General features: G+C 36.6%; 1 protein-coding gene across 3 annotated transcripts in view; it reads left to right on the plus strand.

Moving 5' to 3' along the window:
• The window catches only part of LOC125254628 (transcription initiation factor TFIID subunit 4-like), a 118,171-nt gene that overhangs the window by 96,430 nt on the left and 5,667 nt on the right, over positions 1-16,074 (plus strand). Inside the window, exon 15 of one of the 3 annotated variants that reach the window (XM_048169319.1) lies at positions 14,604-15,067. The exons of the other annotated variants lie outside the window; for them this stretch is intronic. Coding sequence (XP_048025276.1) covers positions 14,604-14,768 — 165 coding nt within the window. The 3' untranslated portion in view covers positions 14,769-15,067. Of the gene's footprint in view, positions 1-14,603; positions 15,068-16,074 lie in introns of those variants that run through there. 3 annotated transcript variants of the gene reach the window in all.

Consider the following 16,074-nt stretch of genomic DNA (forward strand, 5'->3'; position numbering starts at 1 on the left):
ATTACACACTAACTAAATTTAAAAAAGTGAAATCATAATTCAATATAGATTCAAATTGAAAAATTTGAAATCATTAAAACAATGTAGATGCCTCAGCATTTAAACTGTGTTAGGAAAGTAGTTATACAACAACAACAAAGACACTTCACTTTTAACACACAATGTGAAAATTAGTGTTTTGGCTTCTGGAAAACACAATGCATTTCAGTAGTAAGTTATAAATCTTAAAATGCTTTTGTTTCTATGCATAGTGCTTTTAAAGGTTTAAATCTTTGCATTAATTTATGCTGTGCCTTTAAGTTTTACCCCAATAGCTGGAAACAAGCATCCACAATTAAATATCTGCACTGTAAACCCAAATAAGTTGGGCTAACTCAAAAAAAATTGAGGTTATAAGTTACATGTTCCCAATTTTAAGTAAGCAGAACTATCAAGTTTTGAGTTTGTAGTACTCATGCATGTTAATTGCTCCTAACTTGAAGTACTGAGTTTGCTAACTCAATTTTTTTAAGTTTAGAAACTCAAAGTTTAAGTTAGATTTTTGTTGTTCTTAACTTGAAATATTTGAGTACACTAATTTATACATTTAACTTAAAATGAAAAGAAATGAGTTCAAAACAATGAAACAGTTCAGGTTACTTGAAATATATATCAGTTCTGTGAACTCAAAAGAAAAAGAAAGTTCTAAACACTCATAACAGTTAATTCAACTGAACTAATTTGTTTAATTTAAGTTTATCCTACTCAAACCAATGAAGTATTTTGAGCATTAGGGTTTTACAATGTAGTGCATAAATAAACTATTTGGTAACAATATTTTGCAATCCTAGTAAATAGTCTACATGGCATCATATGTTCATAATTACACGGCATTGATAGTGTTTGAACACACCTTCATGATTGACATGTCTCTTATGGGTGGTCTGAGCACAAAAAGCTACATTGGCTTGTGTTACTCTGTATATCCGATCCGATTTATTGCTTTTCTCTCTGGGCACACAATCACGTTTCATTTCTGCACTTTGGTTTTATTGCAGCAAAATCTGAGAGTTTAATGTGTCTAAACTCTTTTCTATTGTATTCACATATTCATGTATTAGTTCTTCTTCAGTGTGTGTGTTTGTGTTGCGAAGATGTTTGGATATCAGATGACGCTCTAGGTGTTTTCCCACAATGCTGCCGGGCTTCCCCCGCCCAACATCCCGCCTCAGGTACAGGAAGACTTCAGCACTTCCTCCTGCAAACTTGTGCAATTATCACTGCAAGAGTGTAGATTTAAACCGAGTCAATATGTAGATAAGATTTGCACATACATACAAAGGAAGTTGGATTTGGTGTGTAAAGAGATGCAGGTATGAGGCGTCGCCGCCGGCCTTCTGTGATCTAACTGATGAAACAGGCTTAGTTTTCAGCTTAATAGCTATTTTGGTGCCAAATTGTTGCCTAACACTGTGAGTTTGATGTGTACATCTACTAATATGATAGTGTTTTGAATCATGGTTTTGCAATCTAAAATTATTTAGATGTTCCAGTCCAATGCACGAACTTCCCATGCAAGCGATGAAGACTCACATGACTCACGCCAGGACTTCAAACGTCACGCAACACTTTGATTTCCACATGCACTGCCACAAAAAGATGACTAATATTTTAGTTGCATAGATAGGCACTACCAGTCAAAAGATTGGAATAATTATGATTTTTAAAATGTATTTGAAAGGAGTCTCTTCTGCTCACCAAAGCTGCATTTATTCAATTAAAAATAGAGTAAAAACAGTGAAATATTATTACAATTTAAAATAGCTGTTTTCTATGTCTATATAATGTAAAATGTAATTTATTTCTGTGATCAAAGCTGAATTTTCAGCATCATTACTCCAGTCTTCAGTGTCACATGATCCTTCAGAAATTATACTAATATGATGATTTGCTGCTTCATATTTTGTGGAAACCATGATGATTTTTTTAAAAGATTTTTTGGTGAATAGAAAAGAACGTTTATTTGAAATAGAAATCTTTTTTTTTTATCATTATAAGTGTTTTTACTGTCACTTTAGATCAATTTCATGCGTCCTTGCTGAATAAAAGTATTAATTTCTTCTTTTTTTGTTCATTTTAGTTAATTACCCCAAACTTTTTAATGGTAGTGTATCACAGTTTACACAAAAATATGAAGCAGCACAACTATTTTCAACATTGACAATAATAATGCATGTTTCTCGAGCAGCAAATCATCATATTAGAATGATTTCTGAAGGATTATGTGACACTGAAGACTGGAGTAATGATGCTGAAAATTCAGCTTTGATCACAGGAATAAATTACATTCTACTATATTTTCACATAGAAAACAGCTATTTTAAATTGTAAAAATATTTCAAAATTTTACTGTATTTTGATCAAATAAATGCAGCCTTGGTGAACATAAGAAAAATCACAATTATTCCAAACTTTTGACCACACGTGTTTAAAATGTGTCTTTTTGTGACTAAATGGGGTTAATTTCTATTCAGTCATTCTGTTAAATGAATAAATGTTTGGTGTGCAGCAAACTGACTCACTTTAACACTTTAAGCATTGCATTATAACATTTGACCTGCATGCAACACGGCACCGGCGGCTGTAGCGTGAAGCTTCGCTCTATAGAGTTCAATGCATTGGGAAACATTGATGTGAGTCGTATGAAAGGGCCTTAAGAGTCTTTGTTCTTTTCTGGGACACAATCATATTAAACATCACTCTTATTGCATCAACAAAACTTTGAGAAGTTGACGACCTGAAGAATCCAGACTTCTGTCCCAGTAGGTACACAAACGTTGAACGTCTTCCACACCTCGTGGAGGGAGGGCAAACGGTTTGGCTCTTCTGAAGCTTTTTAAAATGTTCATGAGCTCTCCGTGGTGTGTGTGCATACTTTATTCATTTGGAGTGAGACGTTTTGAGTCTTTCCCGAGCTTTAGGAGACACATCTGACAGCTCCGGGTGGATCGTTGTCTTGATGTAGAGGCCTTGGTCGCCACATCAGCGTTAAAAGAAAGTTTTGATTCTCCGCGAACAGGCTCTGGGTCCCCCGCGTTCACCTTCAAAAATAACTCTTCCGCGCAGCGCTTTTCCGTAACGACCCTATTAGAGAATGTTTTCCTTCTGTCAGGTCACCCTTGTTGCAGGTTCTTAGGTTAAAATGTTTTTCTGCCAAGTGTTGTAGTTCAGTTTCACAAAGACATCAAAAAGTGTTTGGAAGTGGCGTTTGGGAACCTCCTGCAACGCGTCGCTCTTTTAACTCTCCACAAAGGCTTTCGTTGTTATCTTTAGCTCCTCCTTCAATTTGGCAGGCGACGATTAAATTTTAAAACAGCTGTAGAAATGACTCCCCACCACGGCGTTTAAAATGTGAGGACGGCAAAACCAACAAGGCCTCATTAGCGGGATCTTCTGAGGACCATCGTTTAGACTTGATACTCATTATTTCGAACTCTAATTGGGTTCGTTTTATATGTGAAACGCTTTCAATTTTTAATGTGGCACTTTTTAAAGTTCCACAACTGCCAAAGACGCTCGTTGAAACGAATCGGCTGAAGTCTTGTTTTAATGGGCTGTGAGTTTTTCTACGTTGAGTCAGAGGAGTTGCCACGATTGGCTCACATGTGTTTGGGTCGCGTTCCCCTGTTTATCTTCACGCAACTCCGTCGGCCGAGCGGTTCTGCTCAAAAGAGTTTGTTTCTAGACAACTGCTCTGTTTATAGGAATAAATAGTCGTCGTGCATCGCATTACAGCCGGTTCTGAGAGGAACTTTCTGATCTCCCCCCGAACGAACTTCCAGTTAATTATAGTTCCTGCTCAATTTCACTGTGTTCCCCTGAAAACTTGTGTTTTCTAGAAAAATAATGACTGCTAATTAGCCCTTTTGTTCAGCGTCGTCTAGCTAGTTTGTTGCTCTCAGGCTCTGAAAACCAAGGGACAGGGAAGTTTCCCAGCAAGGAAAGTTTGTTTGCCAGGGAAGTTTCCGGGCGTTTAGCTCGATGACCCCTTCGGAGATGTGCTTCGGGAAACGCTTTCATCTCGAGCCGTAACCTGTGGACGCTCCGACTTAAGGCGATCGCAATTGCAGCTTTGTCTACTAATTAGAAAATTCCTGACCTCCAGCGAGATGTTTTAATTATGTGTTGTGTCAACGAGTTTGCCGATTTAATCCACACTCTCGAGTGGGTGTGCAGACGAACCGGCCCGTCTCTCGCTCTCTCTCTCTCTCTTTCTCTTCCTGTCCGTCGCACATGACCTCGTGGCCGTTCTTCATCGCCATGTTTGTTTTCACATGCTTAAGTAGCCAAACAAGATGCTCGCGAGGAGCCGTTTATGTGGGTGTGAAGCGAAACAATGCGACAGGGCTGCTCGCATGGAGAGCTCGGTGTCTGTGAGTCAGTGCCGCGCGAGGCAGGAAAGGGTTAAGGAGCGAGTGAGAGGGGATGCTGAGAGCGCGGCTGCTGCAGAACATAGCCGTGTTCGTGCGAAGGCAAGTCATTTCCCGAAACACTGCAGACACTGCGCCTCAGGCGCTCTGAAACCTTTGGAGACCAAAATGGCTTGCAGGAGTTAGAAGTAATAAGGTGTTTTTTTTTTTTTTTTTGCCTTCTTTCTCCTTGACTGAAATTCTGCAGTTGCTATGCATCGCCATGGCCGTGTTTTTCCTTGTGTTTTATGTCAGGCATTAAGATGCTTACCGGCCCGCCATTTTTGAGATTTGTTGCTCTTTAGTTGGGCAGCGAATTGCAGTTGTTTGTTTTGAATGTAATTCTGCCATTTTTCATCAAGATCAGAGCACGACTCTCTCTCTCTCTCCGTGTTTCTCTTTTCCAGTATTTACGCTACATAAAATCTAATACAGCAACAGATATGAGGTGACTTGCTCTATGATATTATAGCTTTTTTTCCCCTTATTGTTTAATGAAATGCACATTCAGCCTGTTTTGGACCATGAGGGAAATACCCTATCAGTGTTTTGTACCATAGTATTACTTGGGCTTATTTTATGCTATTTTAAATGGTCCTGAGGTGTGAAAAAATAACTTTAAAGTATAAATATTAGGGGTGTAATGGTACACAAACATGACGGTTCAGTACGTACCTCGGTACGGTTCGGTACGGGTTCAATACAGCAATACAACTAAACATAAAATTACGTCTTTTTTTTCTTCTTTTTTTATTAAACAGTGATTTATGGAACAAATTGTGTCTCTGCCTTAAAATAAATTCAATTATAATTAACATTTTTTTATAATAAAAGAATCTCTCTCAGCTAATCCTGTAAACTATATACAGGAAATGCTTTCTTGCACATTTCTATAATATTAAAAATCACAATTAACAACAGAGCCCAAACTTAAATTAAGTTGCTGTTTATTTTTAGATATAATAAACACTAAAAAAAAAAAGAAAAAAATAAGTAAATTGCACATTAATCTAATTATAAAATTACTTCTTCAATACATTTTTGAAATATAATCATTTACACAGTTACTGTCATAACTTGTTTTCATGATAAATTTATTTAAACGTACATTAAATAAGACATTACTAACAGGTAAAGTAAATATAATGAATATATATAAGCTAATATAGTGCATATATTTAGTGAAATGCTCCCTCTAGAGTTCATTTCTCTAGTGAACTAACATGCTGTGGACACTAAATGACTTGCCTGAGGTAAATGTAATGCTACGTGAGATATTATTCTCAATCTTTCTGTGGTTGAAGAGATTACATGCATATCTAGGCTGCGTTCCAGTTCGGTTTTTAAATGCCCTTCCCTCGCTAACTTAACTCGGTCTCGTTGACTCGGATGTACGTCATTGCTTACGTTGCACGAGTGCCCACTTCTGGCGGAACCTTTGTATGGGCTGAACTGGAACGTCCTAAGCCCTTGATCACTTGGAATCCGCAATGGATCTGATTTATTATTTATTTTTTCCCCTTACAAAATTGTTTAATACAGCATTCTATATGTATATATGTGTGTTTTAAATGTTTAAAAAATAATTAATATATCATAGAGTTGTTTGTGGTGGGGTAAATTAAACGCGATATGCGGTGATGTCACAATCGTGTTGCATTGTGGGTTATGGAGCTGCCTGAAGTGTACATATGAAGTAGACTCGCTCCCTCGGTCAAAATCGAGGGAGCGAGGGTCTGTCCATATAAACTTCCCTCGTCCACTTCACGAAGTGGAACGCACTTCAAAATGGCGGCAGGGATTCCCCCGAGGGGAAGTGTTTAGGGAAGTTCGCGAGTGCGTGTCTAAAACCGAACTGGAACGCAGCCCTAGATGGTCTGTTCTTCTTCTTCTATGCTTTTTCCTGTTGTGGCGGTTAGCAAACAGTGTTGCATTACAATGCACGCCCCCTTCTGGATTGGAGTGTGGATCGCCTGTGACTGATTGTGTTTGTCATCTGACTGCATGAACCGAACCGTGACGTCCGTAACATACAGTTCGGGACGAATACATGTACTGTTCCACCCCTAATAAATTTATAGTCTCTCAATTACTACGAGCTCATAAAAGCTGCATTCATTATAAACTTATTTTAAATTATATATACATTTTTTATTTAATAAAAACACTCTTTTTCATATATATATATTCCACCATAGTACTGTTTTCCAAGCAAGTGAAGGACCCTAATTTTCATTGCATTTAGTGAAATGCTCCCTCTAGAGTTCATTTCTCTAGTGAACTAACATGCTGTGGACACTAAATGACTTGCCTGAGGTAAATGTAATGCTACGTGAGATATTATTCTCAAGCTTTCCGTGGTTGAAACACCAGTTGAGAGATTACATGCATATCTAGATTGTTTGTTCTTCTTCTTCTGCGCTTTTTCCTGTTGTGGCGGTTCGCAAACAGTGTTGCATTACCATGCACACCCCCTTTTGGATTGGAGTGTGGATCGCCTGTGACTGACTGTACGCACTGAACCATAACGTCCATACCGTATGGTTCGGGATGAATACATGTACCCTTACACCCCTAATAAATATAGTCTCTCAATTAATCAAGTTCAAGTTCACGTTTATTTATAAAGCACATTCAAAAACAACGTGTGTTGTACCAAAGTGCTGTACAATATTACACATGATATATAAGATAATAAAACTAATACATAAGATAACATATAAAAACATGCAGGGTAGACTATAAACCACTCAAAATGCCTTATATAATTTAGACAACACCATAAGCTAAAGAAAATAAATGAGTCTTTAAGCTAGATTTAAAAGTGTCCAAAGTGGGTGAAGACCTCACGTTCACTGGAACGTGAGTTCAGTGAACGTGAGTTAATACGAGTTCAATGTGGTTAATACGAGTTCATAAAAGCTGCATTCATTAGAAATTTATTTTAAATAATATTTATATATTTTTAATTTAATAAAAACACTCTTTTTCATATATATATTCTATGATCTGATATTTTACCTTGATACCACCATAGTACTATTTTCCAAGTGAGTGAAGGACCCTAATTAGCATTTTCCACATTCACTATGTTACTAGCCTCACCAGAGACCAAATCAATAACATAAATCTACGTTAAGTATTTTAAAAACCAGTATTTATCAGAGTACCTCAGTATTACGTAGGCATAATTCGTGCTATTTTAATTCTTTTTCCCTCCATTAGTTCATTTTGAAAGGTCCTGTAATGTGACAAATTAAGTATAAATTTAAGTATAAATATATAGTCTCAGTTAAAGGGGCTCTGTAGAATTCAGAATTCAGAAACCGTTGTTATTAGCGACACTGGTGGCCATTTAAGTGAACTGCAGCCAGCATCTTATTGCTCGCACTTGTTCACACGAGACTGAGTTCAAGAGACTGAACGTGATTCATTGCTCCATTATACTCAAGGCGAAATTCTTTTTAATTTTTTGCTTAGAAGTTAAAAAAAAACCTTTGCAGAGATATACTTTTAACAATCATCCCGAAGACATCCACGTTGTTGAGAGCGATGTTTAGATAAATATGTAAATATGTGCTGCACGCTTTCCTCTCAATAACAACATAATCACAAAAATGAGAAAACAGCAGTTCAGAAAGCATCTGATCAGAGTGATGTGGATTTATTCGCAAAAGTTCTGCGATTCACCGGCATCATGCCGACAGATGAGGTATTTAAAATTACACTATAATGATAGTAAGACTATAGACTATAGACTATATAAATCTGACTATATATGTGAGACTATAGTTTGAATGAATCCCTTTTCTTTGCATGACGCATTGACATTAAAGTACAGAATGGATTTTATTCTGAACATTGTATAAGCATTCGTTTAAGCAAACGCCACTTCCTTTGGATTTTCCCACCAAAAACTTCCTTCACATAAAAATTAGTCTACAGGCTTTCATAGACAAGTCAGGGAAGGTCTTGTTTTTTAAGTTTTGTTACAGGCTGTTCACACATCGGCAATAAAAAAAGCACGCACACACATATATTCCACCAAAGTACTATTTTCTAAGCAATTGAAGGATCCCAATTAGTATTTTCATAGTTTACTGCATTGACTATTGTCTGAGCTTCACCAAAGCAAACTGAATATTATAAAGGTGTGTGTAAGAACAGCTCTCTCAAGCTTCTCTGACCCTTTGATTAGCAGAAAGCCGAAAAACAAAGCCGTCTTCATCCTTTTCTCCTGCCTTTGTTACTCTTGGCTGCCGTGGCGCGGTTCAAAGCGAGGGCTCCACGTATAATCCGCACAATATACATCTGTGAATTATTATTGTAATTCTTTATACGTTTATTGGAGCTGAATAAACTCCACATCAAATACATCACTCGGGCGATGTCGAAAACGCCTCGGGCTAATCACTCAACATCTGCTAACTCTTTCAAAATGTCCTCATCGGCCTTTTCTCCTGGCGAAGGAGGAGGAGGAGAGGAAAAGTGAGAGGGAATTTCTGGTCTTAATTAATGGCCGATGCCGGTGTGGAGCGCGAGACGGTTCGGGCCCCGCGGCGAGGCTGGTGTGGGCGCTCTGAGCGTGGGGAGAGGGGAGGCGGGTGAGCCGGGGTCGCTCTAATGCAACATGGAGGTAGACATGTGGGAAAGCTTTGGCTGTTGGCTCGGCCTCAGTCGCTCTGACATGATGGGAGGGCTTCTCACACACTCCTGATGACAATGAGAACGAGAGAGTGCTGAAGTCATAATGGAAAAGCAGAAGTCATCCTGTCTGAAGTCATTCTCGGGCCCTGAATGACGGTGAACATTAGTGTTGTGCCGTTAGTGCTGCTCGTGATTGTCTGGTTTATCCCCGTTATGAAAGTTCCTCACGATCACTTTTTGGTTGAATACATGCCTGGGTCACTTTTCAGCCCAAAACGAGTAAGAAATATTTTGCATAAAAACACAAAGACTATTTAGCTTTTCTATTCTATTTATTTATTATTTTTTACTTTTTAATTTTTATTTTCATATTACTGAGAAAAGTAGTAATGAGAATTTGTGAAAAAAATATGCGCAATTGTGCGCTTTGGGTTCTTACGGAAGAGGATTAGGGCCAAGCAATAATAAAAAATAAAGCCATCTCGAGATTAAAGTTGTTAAATTTCGAGAAAAAACTCGTTAAATTTCGAGAAAAAAGTCGAGATAAAATGTTGAGAATAAAGTCATTAAATTATGAGAAAAAAGTCGTTAAATTGTGAGAACAAATTCATTAAATTACGAATTTGTTCTCATAATTTATCGACTTTTTTCTCGTAATTTAATGACTTTATTCTCATAATTTAATGAGTTTATTCTCAACATTTTATCTCGACTTTTTTCTCGAAATTTAACGTCATTTTTCTTATAATTTGACGAATTTGTTCTCGTAATTAACAACTTTTTTCTCGTAATGTAACAACATTTTTCTCATAATTTAACAATTTTTTTCTTGTAATTTAACGACTTTTTTCTCGTAATTTAATTACTTTATTCTCAACATTTTATCTCGACTTTTTTCTCGAAATTTAACGAGTTTTTTCTCATAATTTAATGAGTTTGTTCTCAACATTTTATTTCGACTTTTTTCTCGAAATTTAACGAGTTTTTTCTCGAAATTTAACAACTTTAATCTTGAGATGGTTTTATTTTTTTTTATTATTGCTTGGCCCTAATCCTCTTCCGTAGGTTCTAGAAAAGCGTGTTATAAATAAAAGGTATTATTATTATTATTATTATTATTATTATTGCCATGAAAATAATATCACATATACTACACATATACAAAATATCCATTTTTTCTTTTTTCCCATTTTGTTGTTTTAATTTTGGCCTAAACTATTTCTTGATATTTTGTGAAATTTGTGAAATTGTACATAATATATATATATATATATCCTCTTTTTCCTTTTTTCCTATTTTGTTGTTTTGATTTTGGCCTGAAATTTTTCTTGATATATATATATATATATATATATATATATATATATATATATATATATATATATATATATATATATATATATATATATATATATATATATACACACATGTGTATATATATATATATATACACAGACAAAACTAAAATTATTCAGACATTTTTGGTATATTTTTACTAGTGGGTGCAGGACACTATAGTTAATTTATGTAAGTGAGGATGCCAAAATAAAGTAAACTGTGACATATTATATACCATTTTTTTAAACTATAGTGAATAAACTGTATTAATGAATGAAATACTCAAGGTGTATGAATACATTTTGGTTTGACTGTATATATATCAGCTTTATATCAGCCATCATCCACCGTGTTCTCCAGACATCAGCATTAGTCACTGACACTCGTATCAATCGATCACACATAAACCGTTCATTGTCCTACTGTCAGATTTCATCAGTTTGTTCTTCAGTCTGTAACGGCGCTTCCATCTGCGTTTCTCTCTGATTCCATCTTTCGCTTCATATTTAGCTGCTTTCTCTTGGTGTGTTTGCTGAGATAGCAGTATTGGTAATGTGTGTGTGTGTTTCTGGCAAAGTGGACCATTAACCTGTAGCCCTGAGGTGAAACCGCAGCCAAGTCCAATATTGGCTCCAGCATCAAGGGCTCCTGCTTCACGCCACTCAAAAACGCTCAGAAAGACGCTGATCAGCAGAAAGCAGCTGAAGATGGACTGGATGCAAATTCAACCGGCTACCTTCAGCCTTCTGCCAACGTCAGACAGTCAGAGAGTCTGAGATGGGTTGGGTGTAAAACATGCATTATTAACCTAAAGTGAATGTAGAGCAGGAGCTAATCTGGCCCTGTTCATGAGCTCTGATTCTTTAACACAAGATGAACTCGTTACAGTCTGTGATTGGTTCACAAATAATGTACCAACCCGTTATCGGCTGGGTTTGATCTCGGGTCTAGAATCGATATTCTCTGAAAACTGTGGGGAAAAATGGAAACATAAAAGGTTCACAATCAGAACTGAGACTGCCGAATGTTTGTTGTCAGATGTCCAACAGGAGCTGCGTACGGACAGAAGGTCAAAAGTTCACAGACGGACGGATGAGGATCACAACAGACAAAACCCTGAACTCTTTCCAGCCTTTTGAATTTTTAATTTACTTGTTTAGAAATAAATTCTCAAGATGTGTTATTATGATTATTATAAGATATTGAGTTCCTTTAAACAGTTTTAAATATTAAAAATATTAAAATATTAAATATTAAAAATGAAAAATATCCATCCATGCTTCTATTCATCCATTTATCCATCCATCCATCCATCCATCCATCATCCATCCTTCTATTCATCCATCCATCCATCCATCCATTGTCTATTCATGCATCCATCCTTCCATCCATCTATTCATCCAACCATCCATCCATTCTTCTATTCATCCATCCATCCATCCGTCCTTCTATTCATCCATCCATCCATCCATCCATCCATCCATCCATCGTCTATTCATGCATCCATCCTTCCATCCATCTATTCATCCAACCATCCATCCATCCATCCATCCATTCTTCTATTCATCCATCCATCCATCCATCCATCATCCATCGTCTATTCATGCATCCATCCTTCCATCCATCTATTCATCCAACCATCCATCATCCATCCATCCATCATCCATCCATTCTTCTATTCATCCATCCATCCATCCATCCGTCCTTCTATTCATCCATCCATCATCTATCCATCCATCCATCCATCCATCCATCCATCTATTCATCCAACCATCCATCATCCATCCATCCATCCATCCATCCATCATCCATCCATTCTTCTATTCATCCATCCATCCATCCATCCATCCTTCTATTCATCTATCCATCCATTATCATCCATCATCCATCCATCCATTATCCATCCATCCATCCATCCATCCATATATTCATCCTTTTATTCATCTATCCATCCATTTTCCATCCATCCATCCATATTCATCCATCCATATGTTCATCCATCCATTCATCATCCATCCATCATCCATCCTTCTATTCATCCATCCTTCTATTCATCCATCTATCTATCTATCTATCTATCTATCATCATCTATCCATCCATCCAACCATCCATCATCCATCCATTCTTCTATTCATCCATCCATCCATCCATCCATCCATCATCCATCGTCTATTCATGCATCCATCCTTCCATCCATCTATTCATCCAACCATCCATCATCCATCCATCCATCATCCATCCATTCTTCTATTCATCCATCCATCCATCCATCCATCCATTCTTCTATTCATCCATCCATCCATCCATCATCCATCCTTCTATTCATCCATCTATCTATCTATCTATCTATCTATCTATCTATCTATCTATCTATCTATCTATCTATCCATCATCTATCCATCCATCCATCCTTCTATTCATCTATCCATCAATTATCCATCCATCCATCCATCCATTATCCATCCATCCATCCATCCATCCATCATTCTATTCATTCATCTATCTATCTATCTATCTATCTATCTATCTATCTATCTATCTATCTATCCATCTATCCATCATCTATCTATCTATCCATCCATCTATTCATCCATCCATCCCTCCTTCTATTCATCTATCCATCCATCATCCATCCATCCATCATCCATCCATTCTTCTATTCATCCATCCATCCATCCATCCATCCATCCATTCTTCTATTCATCCATCCATCCATCCATCCTTCTATTCATCCATCTATCTATCTATCTATCTATCTATCTATCTATCTATCTATCTATCCATCATCTATCCATCCATCCATCCTTCTATTCATCTATCCATCAATTATCCATCCATCCATCCATTATCCATCCATCCATCCATCCATCCATCCATCAATCATTCTATTCATTCATCTATCTATCTATCTATCTATCTATCTATCTATCTATCTATCTATCTATCTATCTATCTATCTATCTATCTATCTATCTATCCATCATCTATCTATCTATCCATCCATCTATTCATCCATCCATCCCTCCTTCTATTCATCTATCCATCCATTATCCATCCATCATCCATCCATCCAGATGTCATATTGAGTCTCTCAACAGAGTTTAATTTAATTAAATCTAATACTTTTTTACATTTTATTTTATTTTTTATTTTATTGATCAGATGAGATGTTATAAGCCATCATATTTGATTCATTATTATTATATTTTATTAATTCTTATTTAATTTTATCATATGAATCATGGAATTTTACAATTCCACTTTGTTTCCTTCTTTCTTAGATGAGTTTTTAAAAAAAAGATTTTAAGTTCATATTGCGAAACTGAATGTCATGAAAATCATTTGGTTCCAGATATTTTTAAATGTAACCAGATCTTCATTCCAACCAATTTAGATCATCATGAGCCAGATTCAGTCAGATTCAGACTGCACCGCAGCAGTGTAAACGAATCAGTTTCTGCCTAAATGAGGTCAGATTCCCTCATTACTGGTCACTGTCACCTCACATGTTCCCGTGCTCTGATGGTGTGAACACACGTATGTGTGCGTGTGATTGTGTGTGTTCGTGCCGCTGGCAGATTGTCATCAGCAGTGTGTTGGTGAGAAGGCTGGCAGGCGCGTCTTGTTACTCTCGCCGTCTTCAGGCTCGTCTCTCTCTCTGCTCAAAACACGTGCGTGCAGTCAGAAATTGTCTGAAAAGATGTATGGAGGTATCCGTGTGCTAGCTGTCGGATGGATATGTCATATGACATTACGCCCGCGAGGGGCTCGGTGCTGATAAAATGACAGATGCTGTTTTTTGCCTCACGGATTTTTGCCTTCCCACAATCTTTTCTTCTCCGCTTCCTTCAGCTCCACGTTGACCTTCGCCAAATTCACCACTGATTCGACAATCCCGAAATGTAAATTAGCAGTAATTCGAAGTGTTTTGCTCCCTGGAGAATGACTCTGAATCAGCTGAGTGTGTGTGCTTGTGTTTATGTACTCGTTAACGTGAGGTTACGAGATGCACGAATCTCCATGGAAACAGACATCAACAGGGCTGTGTTTGGGTTATTGGCGTTGGCTGTAGGACTCGTACAGTGGGAGGAAAGATGTGAGCGCCGGTGGAGGACTGACCTTTCTGCCTGCGTTTGGATCACTTACTCTGCCTCCGTGTGTCCCTGCAGGCGCTGGAGCCAATCTGTGATCCTGAGGCCAAACGCACAGAGACTGGAGTGCGTCTTGTAGAAAAGACTCATACTGCAAACTTTCAGAAGCGACAACTGCATTTCAAAGCACAAGCGAATCCTGTAAATAATCGTTCTGCATGTGTGCGTCTTAATATTCAGTAATATTATCAATTTGACTGAACTGACAGAACTTGAACTGAATAATGACACTATTATCCTCTGTAGAGCTGCTTTACAGCTGACATTTTTATTCATTTCATATTTGATGACCTTTGCAACTCTGACAGTTACTGAACTGAATTGAATCAACACTGAACTGAATTAAGCTGAATAATGATGTTATTGTCTTCTGTAGAGCTGCTTTTCAGTTGAACTGAGTTTGCTTCATAACTAATGAACTCTGCAACATCGACACTGTTATTGAACTGAATTGAATCAACATTAAACTGACTTCAGTTGAATAAATTTGTTTCATTATTGATGAACTGCAACATCGACACTGTTATTGAACTAAATTGAATCAACATTGAACTGACCTCAGTTGAATAAATTTGTATCATAATTGATGAACTGCAACATTGACACTGTTATTAAAATTAATTGAATCAACATTGAAGTGACTTGAATTGAATAAATTAGTTTAATCATTAATGAAATGCAACAACGACACTGTTATTGAACTGAATTGAATCAACACTGAACTGACTTGAATAGAATAAATTTGTTTCATAATTGATGAAATGCAACATCAACAGTTATTGAACTGAATTAAATCAACATTAAACTGACTTAAGTTGAATAAATTCATTTCATAATTGATGAACTGCAACATCGACACTGTTATTGAACTGAATTGAATCAACTCTGAACTGACTTGAATAGAATTAGTTTCATAGTCAATGAAATGCAACATTAACATTGTTATTGAACTGAATTGAGTTGAATAAATTTTTCATAATTGATGAAATGCAACATCAACACTGTTATTGAACTGAACAGAATCAACATTGAACTACTTGATTTGAATAAAGACATTGTCATCTATATATCTGTTTATAGTTGAATTAAGCTTGTTTCATAATTGAATAGTGAACTTTGCACTATTATTGAACTAAACTGAATCAACATGACTGAATTGAGCTGAATAATGACACTATTGTCTTTTGTAGAGTTGAAGTTCTGTAGTTGAATTAAATTTGCTTCATAACTAAAGAACTTTCCAACATTCACAGTTATTGAACTGAATTGAATAAACATTGATCTGACTTCAGTTGATTAAATTTGTTTCATAATTGATGAACTGCAACATCAACACTGTTATTGAACTGAACTGAATCAACATTGAACTACTTGATTTGAATAAAGACACTATTGTCATCTATAGATCTGTTTATAGTTGAATTAAGCTTGTTTCATAATTGAATAGTGAACTTTGCACTATTATTTAACTAAACTGAATCAACACGAC

Source organism: Megalobrama amblycephala, linkage group LG19, assembly GCF_018812025.1.
Source record: "Megalobrama amblycephala isolate DHTTF-2021 linkage group LG19, ASM1881202v1, whole genome shotgun sequence".
Taxonomy (NCBI): Eukaryota; Metazoa; Chordata; class Actinopteri; order Cypriniformes; family Xenocyprididae; genus Megalobrama; species Megalobrama amblycephala.